General features: G+C 39.6%; 1 protein-coding gene across 1 annotated transcript; it reads left to right on the top strand.

Annotated features, from left to right (window-relative positions):
- Window positions 1-6,673: 6,673 nt before the first annotated feature.
- Window positions 6,674-9,006, top strand: LOC138393097 (transcription initiation factor TFIID subunit 7). Its single transcript, XM_069484143.1, has one exon. It carries the CDS (start codon window positions 7,442-7,444, stop codon window positions 8,489-8,491), a length of 1,050 nt encoding a protein of 349 aa, XP_069340244.1. The 5' UTR covers window positions 6,674-7,441; the 3' UTR covers window positions 8,492-9,006.
- The last annotated feature ends 555 nt before the right edge of the window (window positions 9,007-9,561 follow it).

The following is a 9,561-nucleotide window of genomic DNA, read 5'->3' as shown; positions in this document are numbered from 1 at the left end:
GCTGTTTCTTGAGTTAATTTGAAGAAACTAAGATTTTGTAATATCTGAAGCCACACATAGATTTGTAGAAACAAGGCAAATCTCCTTCAAGTCAAGGGAAACTCCCAATCCAGGCTTGGGCCAGAGACCAGGCTGAAAGCATCCCCAAGTGATGGGGCTAGAGGAGGGTTGCAGGCTCAGGGCAATGACCATAGTCACTTGGAGGAGAAATAGCATGGAGAAAAGGGCCAAGGCCACCACCAGGTCAAACTGCAGCTCGGCTTGCCCGGCAGGTGATTGCCGAGGTCCAGTAGCAATGCCTGCAAACTGTGGGCAGACACTAAGGGCAGCATGACAACTTGCCATTGCCCATGGCAGCCAGCAAACCATGGAAGGCTGCATCTCTGTCCTCTGCAGTGGCGGTGCAATCACCTAGCTTGTGAGTATCCCTGGGTTGAGGAGCCGGGTTAGCTGGCCTGAAACACCATAGGACAGTCAGGCTTTGTGCCCCAGTTGACATCTGCTTTGGTAACCAGGTAGCTGGGTTGCATTGTGTGTGATTCAAGATCAAAGTGGGCTGTGCCTGGCTGAAGCTTCCAGCATATTGTTCTCTTTGTGTTTTCTTAGTGGTTGTCCACTATCTCAGGCAGGCTCAGGATGACACTGAGCCAGTTGAATCCTGGTCACCAGCCTGCAGAATCAGCTCAAAGGCAGTTTGCATGAACACCACTGCACTCTGTGCTCGCTAACACGTAAGATGATGGTACCATGGTGCCAGGTTGCTGGTCAGGAAGAAATAGGAGGCATGTGGGACTCTAAGTCCAGGTGGGAAGTGCTAAAATATGCATTGGAAATACTGGGTGGGCGTTCCCTTTGCCTGGAACAAATAGGATGCTTGTTGCAGAATGGGAGCATTTTTGTTGATGCAGATGATATGTAGGGTGATGCTTGTACTGGAGGAGAGGGACAGCTCATCTTTGTTGGTGGCTCTGACGGTGACATTGTACTTGAGGGTCTGCTCCCAGTTTAAGATTCCATGTGTCAGTAGCTGACAAAAATTACATAGTAATTCTTGGAGGTGAACTGTTTTCCAGTGTGACCACTCCTCTCTGTTTTTGCCTCTCCATTTAAGCAGGTCTCTCAGTCTTGTTGTTTTGATTATTGCAACCACACTTCATACCTAGAATAGGATTGGATACTCAGCCGAAAGAAACTTCCATTTCAACCAGGATTCTGAAAAGGGCCCTCAAACTGCTTTCACTCTTTTCTTCTAGTCCATGCTGTAAGTGTTACTCTTCAAAATCAAGTATTTCTGTCACCAGACAGGAGATATATTCTATATGCCCTGTGGGATTGTGTGGAAAGTGTAGAACTCTGCCTTAAAGATATTATCTAAGCAACCTGAAGAATACAGAGAAGGAGGTGGAGAGCAGGTGCTCTGCAAGCTAACTCTGCTGTACACATTATGACTCAATATCCGAAGACTGGCATTGGCACCCAAGGCCTATATTTTGCCCTGAGCTGTTCTGCCCACTTTCCACCACTCAGTAGTGGCAGCTCTGCTCCTTGTTGAGGGTATTCTTTCTTCCTTTTTTACAAGAGACTGAGTCTCACTCTGTCCCCCACTGCAAGAGTGCAGTGGCATGATTATAGTTCACTGCAGCCTCCGACTCCTGGTCTTAAGCGATCCTCCTGCCTCAGCCTCCCTCAGCCTCCAAAGTAACTGGGACTACAGGTGTGCACCACAGTGCTGGGTGTAGAGTTTCTTCAACAGAAATTGAGAGTATTTACTCCTCTAGTGCTCTCCTTTTCTTCTGGGGGAAGGGAAGATGATTATTGAAACTAATCTGATAAACTTGTAGAGAGTTACTGTCAGTGTCCAAATCTGCAGATATAAAAGTAAACATTCCTCCTGTTAAGATGTTTTCCAGAATTTCCAAAACAAAATATATACTAAAAGCCATTATGTTATTTTATATCCAGGATGAATATGTTTATATGAAAAACATTTATAATTTTCAGTGGTTTCAAATTCAAGAAGCCTAGAGTATTCCTTTGGCACATTTGGTATATCTATCCTGTCATTCTCAAGTTCATCTCTGCTTTCTGGTGGTAAAGAATGGCTTCTCAGCACTGGTCACTGAGAAGCAGTTCTTAGGCAAGACACCCCACCTTTAAACTTTTAGCTTTCTCTTCCAGAATCTCATAGCACATCTGCTATGTTGTTCTCTAGGCAGAACAAAGACATTAGGAAGGGAAATAATGTTTCCTGCACCTTCACTGTGTGGGCATTCTTCCTTTATGTCTTCTTCCTGCTGCTGCTCATCCGAACACCCCTTACTATGGTTGCTCCCTGCTTCCAGCTTACAAAGGTATGCTGGAAAGAAAAAAGGCAGCACTTCACTCAGGGTCATTAAACATCCTGACTTTCTGATCAAGATATCTGCAACAGACTGTGGAAGACAGGGCGTACAGAGTCCTCTTGATGTGCTTCTCAAAAGCCTTCAGGGATCACTGCATCAGAATCACCAGTAGATTGCTTTGCTTTACTCCAGCCATGGACTGGCTGACAGTGGTATCCTGAGGGCCAGTATATCTATCCCATGTTATTTTTCAATGTCCTCACAAGACACTGTATTTGCTTTATTTATGATACTTATTTTAGAATACCAGCTGCTTTAGTATGAAAGGTGAAAATCATTATTTCTTTTTGACAAAATATTAATAAAATGGTCTTTCCACATAATTTAAATCAAACGTTTTAATTTATTAAAATTTGACTTAAAATAAAATACAGAATTGTCCCTCTTGACATTTTCTTTTCAAGATGATACACTATTGAAACGAATTTTACTTAAAAAATGGCTACTCAAGAAATTATCCATTGTAAAAAGAATTTTACATCATAAAAAAACTCACTGTAAATTTAAGAAATTTTCACTATAAAAAGGTAGAAAATACTGATAAAAATATAAAATCACCAGTAATTGCATTATATAATTACTGATAAAAAGAATTTATATTTGATGCCTATCCATACTATTTCAAGACATATATACTTTTATAATTCCAAAAATAATCAGCCCTTTCATGGATACTATCAGTTGTCCATACCCTTTCCTCTCCTCTAACACTTCTTTTTACTTAAAGTGTCCACCCTCCATGTACCTATAGAGAAGCAGAACCTACCTATTCATAACTGCAGTAGGATCTGATAAATCTAAATTTTACTTTTAAAATGGCTACTCAAGAAAGTATCCATTATAAAAAAAATTTTACATTATAAAAAAATTTTCACTGTAAATTTGGTAATGCAATACTGGCAATCTCATCCTCTTGAGAATGCTTAGTTAGGAATATAGGCTTAAAATAATAAGCTTAGGGCAGGGTTTTTCAATCTTGATACTATTTTGAATCAGGTAATTCTCTGTTGTGGGGAGTTGTTCTGCGCCTTGTAGGATGTTTAGCAGTATCCCTGGCCTCTATGCACTAGATAGATACCAGTAGACCCCACCATCACAGTTGTGACAACCAAAATGTCTCCAGACATTACCAAATGACACCTCTTCCCAACTGTTTTGAGAAATACAGGCTTAGAATATTTCCCTGGTGAGTATTACTGAGCCAAATAGGTACATGGCCCAGTTGGTCCAGTTGGATTGAAAGACAGACTGCTTGAGGGGAAAGCCACTCTCTTAACTTGTCATGGACAAGAAAGGAAGTTCTCCAGTTACTACTGGCTGGTGTCCTGTGACCACAGCCTTTGGAAGTATACAAGGAGGAGAGAGCAGAGCTGAAAGAATAATAGAAAAAGTATAAAAAAGTGTTCCTTCTTCAAAATTAGGAATATAAAAACAATTTGTGCTAGGCCATGACTGCATCATGCCTAGAGGCAGTTATACTTCTAGATCTACACTGTTCAGTATAGTATGTGGCCACTGAGCACTTGAAATGTGGCTAGTCCAAATTGACACATGCTGTTAAATGTAAAACACACACTAGATTTTGAAGATTTAATACAAAATAAGAATGTATTATTAATATTTTTACATTGATTATATATTGCAATTATATTTTAGGTATATTGGACTAAATAAAGTTATTGAAATTAATTTCACTTGTTTCTTTTTACCATTTTAATGTGGCCACTAGGTAATTTAAAATCACATCTGTGGCTTGAGTCTGTGGTCCACATGATATTACTAGCGAACAAAGCTGCTCTAGATGACCTAGTTTTTGAAATAATAGATTTTCTTATTGTTTAAACCAGTATAAGTTAGGTTTTGATTCTTTTCCTACAGAAAGCACCCCACTTGATACAGGATACTATATATTTTTAGTTAACTTGTTTTTACCTTTAAAATATATGTTGATACACTAGTATATAAGCTTGCTTTTTTGGATGTTTGCCACTTCCTCACCCCTATAGTTTTCTACCTCCAAAATATAAGCACGATTTCTCCCATCACCCATAATTTCTTTTAACCTCCAAAGTATAAGCAGCCCTTTAAGGAACCTGAAAGTGTGTTAAAGGGAATTTTCAAACACACAGGGTTAGTAGTAGACTGATTGCCATACTGCTTAAACATAGGTAGGAAGTCTTTGGAGGACTTGTTACCACACTGGGAAATTTATTGCTCTGCCCAAATCTTTGGTTCACTGGTGCCACAGATATTCCATGGAACAACCACAGGAGTGTAATTCTTTCACCAGTTTAGTGTTTTTCTGTATGTTTTATGGATTTAAAAAAAACAACTGGATTTATCACCAGACATTAAGATGATGCAGTGTGGCACAGCCTTTAGTTTTAGGGTCAATATAATCTTCTCCCCCCAAAATAGCATTTAGAAAAATGTGTTAAACTCAAAAGCAGATAACATGTTTCAAACCTGAAGGAGGCAGATATTTTAGGAAAACTTTAGTCAATCCTTTTAATTATGTCTGACAACTTTCCATTTAAAGGTTTACTAACTAAAATATGTCATAATGTTGGCAAATCAGAATTTATCTCAAGTTACCTTCTGTGACAAGGATATCTGAGCATCATAAAACTCACAGGGAATTAAAATGGCAAGTAACATTTGGATTATTTTCATGTATAAGCATGATCTCACATTTTATATGGTTAAATTAAGCACTATGCAGAGGTTAGTATGTTAAACTCTTCTATCTAAAAAATAAGTAAAAATAGGTATAAAGGACAAATGAAAAATTTTATCTTTGAAAAAGGAAATAGATCATCCTGGAAATTACAGATAAACCAGTTAACATTCTTCAACATATTATAAACAAAGATAAATAATGTGCAGTTATCTGGAAGGGCATAAATTCTCTTTTAAAATTAACATAAAAAAACCAAACTGGTGTCAGGCCATTTAATTTCCTCCCATGATACAGTATCACAGTATACCTAAACCACACTCACACACACTATTAGTAAACTTCCCCACTTCATTACTACTGGCATTGTCCTTGACTAGAGAGGAAATGTATTTAAAGCGGCTCTCTCTCACTTTAAGGTGACAAAGAATGTATTTTTTTTCTCACGGATTATAGGGTTTGGACTATATGTCTTTTCCAGATAGATCAATTGTTTCATTCAACTAGCAAATATTTTTTTGTGTATCTCCCATGTTCTGGTACTAGGCACTGACTGGGACATGATGAACAAGATAGAAAAGATCACTATCATGGAGCTTTCGATCATAAAGAAATAAAGCAAATTTTGGAAATGTTAATTACATTTTAAGAGTGTTCTATTAGATTTAAGAGCAATTGTTAATATTTTAGAAGATAGAATTTAAATTTTAAATGACCTTGGTGCTCTACCAAACAGACCCACTAAAAAATAAATGGAAATAAATAGAAATGAGTAGAAAATGTTAGTTATCTCAAAATACTAAAAAATATGTGTTGATGAATACCTATCCATAGAAGACACAAGCAGAAAACAGGAAGATAGTAGAGGTGGAGTGAAAAATAATTTCAAAGTAATTTAAAAATTATTGGCACGTGAGAGGCAGGAAATACTCCACTTATATTCTACTTTAATCAGACCATCAGTCTATCGGACAATTCTGTCAAAAATGAACCTGTGCTTCCAGAAGAACATTTACTTCTTCGTTTACATTTACATCTAAATTAAGCACATTAAAAAGAGAAATCCCCCCCCCCCGTTCCCTAGAGGTCCTCCAAAATAGAAATAAACTTAGAAGCACCATTCCCCTACCACTTTCATAATTAACAAAATATAGACCTAGAATTATATAGTGGGCGGCATGTCCTCCTCAATTGATTTGGGTACTGTAAAATCCATTATATGGTTAGTTATAAATTCTTGTATTGGCACCAGATTGGATATACCCTGGGGAGCATCCGAGATGTTTCCAGAAGCAAAGCCGCTTACTGCAAGACTCCCTTATCTCCGGTAATCATACGGAAGCCCAGAAGCTATCCGACCCCACGGTGATCCGGTAAAAGTGCTGGCATATGGGGAACAGATAATCTATGCCTTTCTCGGAACCATCACCTCTAAATATTTTCAAATCAATAGTTCCCCAGGAAACACCCCGGAAAAGTAAGTTCTCGCGACAAGACGAGTCTCGCGACGGGTAGCGTAATAGCGCGATTGCGCCTGCGCGCGCTGCGACAGCCCGCGCTTCCGCCCGGGCCGTGCTGTCACTCACAGCCGCCTTCCGCCCCGTGCGGTGACTCAGCGTTTCTTTCTCCGCCGCGTCTGCAGCTCCGGACGGAGGCTTCCGGAGCTGCCGCGTCTGGCGCTCAGAGCTGCGGGTCTCGGCAAGGTTTCGTGGTGTGCATCCTGAGTCCTTTCGTTGGTAATCAGGAGTGGATCACTTTGCTGAGCGGCGGGAAGAACAAAGGAATCGAGAAGGAGACGTTTGGCTCCTTGTCGCTTTGCTCCAAGCGGTTGCCTCTTCCGTCCTCTCCGGCCCGGGCAAGCTGCATTCGTAATCGTCACTGGATTGTAAGTACCCGAGGCGAAGAGAGCCTACTGCGCCCCGCTTTTTGAATAACTTTGTACCGGGAAGTTTGTGGATTGGGAGTGCCTGCTGGACCTTAACTTTCTGTGCCGAAAATCATTCCGCAGGAGCCGCCATTTGCTTTCCTGCTCGCTAGCTAGCTCTCTCGGCGTTGTCCGGCAGCGGCACCTAGAGGTTGGAACTTGGCATTGAATCTACTGTATTTAATGAACTTGACTCTGAATAAGCCATTGTGTCAGTAACGACTGGTACTTAAGTCACAGCACATTTAGAGAAAAGACTTGGGGCTTAATGCAAAATTAAGACAAAAATAGACGCTTAACTGCTGTTCTACGTAGAACGCCTTGTAATTAGAGATTTCTATTCATAACAAACTGGTCTTTATAAAGTGTTGCAATAGCTGGAACTTTCTAGTGCAACAAGTGTTTATTAGAGGAGAAGTGAGTCACAAAGAAATCAAGATGAGTAAGAGCAAGGATGATGCTCCTCATGAGCTAGAAAGCCAATTTATCTTACGCCTACCTCCAGAATATGCTTCTACTGTGAGGAGGGCAGTACAGTCTGGCCATGTCAACCTGAAGGACAGACTGACAATTGAGTTACACCCTGATGGACGTCATGGAATTGTCAGAGTGGACCGGGTCCCATTGGCCTCCAAATTGGTAGATCTGCCCTGTGTTATGGAAAGCTTGAAAACCATTGATAAAAAAACCTTTTACAAGACAGCTGATATCAGTCAGATGCTTGTAGCTACAGTTGATGGTGATCTCTATCCTCCTGTGGAAGAGCCAGTTGCTAGTGCCGATCCCAAAGCAAGCAAGAAAAAGGATAAGGACAAAGAGAAAAAGTTTGTCTGGAACCACGGAATTACTCTGCCTCTAAAAAATGTCAGAAAAAGAAGGTTCCGGAAGACAGCAAAGAAGAAATATATTGAATCTCCAGATGTGGAAAAAGAAGTGAAACGGTTGCTGAGTACAGATGCTGAAGCTGTCAGTACTCGCTGGGAAATAATTGCTGAAGATGAAACAAAAGAAACAGAAAATCAAGGCCTTGATATCTCTTCTCCAGGAATGTCTGGTCACAGGCAGGGCCATGACTCATTAGAACATGATGAGCTTCGGGAGATATTCAATGACCTCAGCAGCAGCAGTGAAGATGAAGATGAGACACAACATCAAGATGAAGAAGATATAAACATCATTGACACTGAGGAAGATCTGGAGAGACAGCTACAAGACAAGCTAAATACATCAGATGAACAGCACCAAGAAAATGAAGGAACCAATCAGCTGGTTATGGGAATTCAGAAACAAATTGATAACATGAAAGGCAAGCTCCAAGAGACCCAGGACAGGGCAAAACGACAGGAGGATCTCATCATGAAAGTGGAAAATCTGGCTCTCAAGAACAGATTTCAGGCTGTGTTGGATGAACTCAAACAAAAGGAAGACCGAGAAAAGGAGCAGCTTAGCTCTTTGCAAGAAGAGCTAGAATCACTCCTAGAGAAGTGAGAAGAATTTTTATACTTAATTTCAATCCTTAGGCTAGTCACCATTAGAAAAACCTTGCTTCATCATTTGGCCTGGATATTAAGGCCTTGCAGTAGTTCCCATTCCCTCTACTGCTGGATTTTCTGTTGAATTATCTCCTTTGTTTTTAATTTTGTTTTCAGCAAAATCTCATTTGTTAGTTCATCCTACAAGAAGTAGGATTGTATTTGCAGAAAAATGATTGTAGGAAAGTTAGAGGATTAGTGGAATGAATAGTTCAACCTTAATAATCAGAGCTTCACTGCAGGACTTTGTACCGTTTCTCCATGTGTTAGAAGCTGCTATTAGTGCAGTGATGCCATCTAAGATCAATACGAAGAACCTAGTCTGGAGGCAGTGAAGCTAGTTTGCATATGTTTTTCCATGCAATAGCTATTTTTCTAGCTATTCAAAGCAATTTTCCAAACGTAGAGATGCAAATCATTTCATAAAGTTGTTTCTAACACAGTAAATAAAAGCAGCTAATTTTCACCTTAATAATGTGTTGTGTCCTTTCATGGTTAATGGAAGTCAGATCCTCCTGTAAGGTGTTTTTTTGGTGGAGTTGGGTCCTGTTTTGTGGGTTGAGTTTTATGAAAAAGAGGAACACAGCAGGGGCAAAGGAATTGGGAAGTGTCATCTTTACATTATATTAAGGTTCCAATCCACTTGTTCCATTTGGAGGTTGGGAAACATTAGGTACAGAGCCTTCTTAAACTACTCCAATTTTGGTATGAAGATCTATTTGTACCTTTAAAAAAAAAAAACACTAAACTTACCTGCATGAAATATTGGAAACAAAGCAATGGGCATCAAGTACACTCCAATGAACCATTCCATTGGTTTAGATTGAGGTATTTCTAATTATCTTCAGGTTATTTCCTGCAGTTATTTAATAGGTGATTTATCCATATTTCATCAAAATTGCTCATAAAGTAAGTCAGTACCATAGTATGATATTTTAAAATTCCTTAAACAAATGTCATATTTTAAACGTTTTATGCTCTAAAGGTAATCTAATGCCTCACACTTAAGCTATTTTGGAAAAATTA

This window comes from Eulemur rufifrons, chromosome 10 (assembly GCF_041146395.1).
Source record: "Eulemur rufifrons isolate Redbay chromosome 10, OSU_ERuf_1, whole genome shotgun sequence".
Classification (NCBI taxonomy): domain Eukaryota; kingdom Metazoa; phylum Chordata; class Mammalia; order Primates; family Lemuridae; genus Eulemur; species Eulemur rufifrons.
This window is presented reverse-complemented; position numbering and strand designations above follow the sequence as displayed.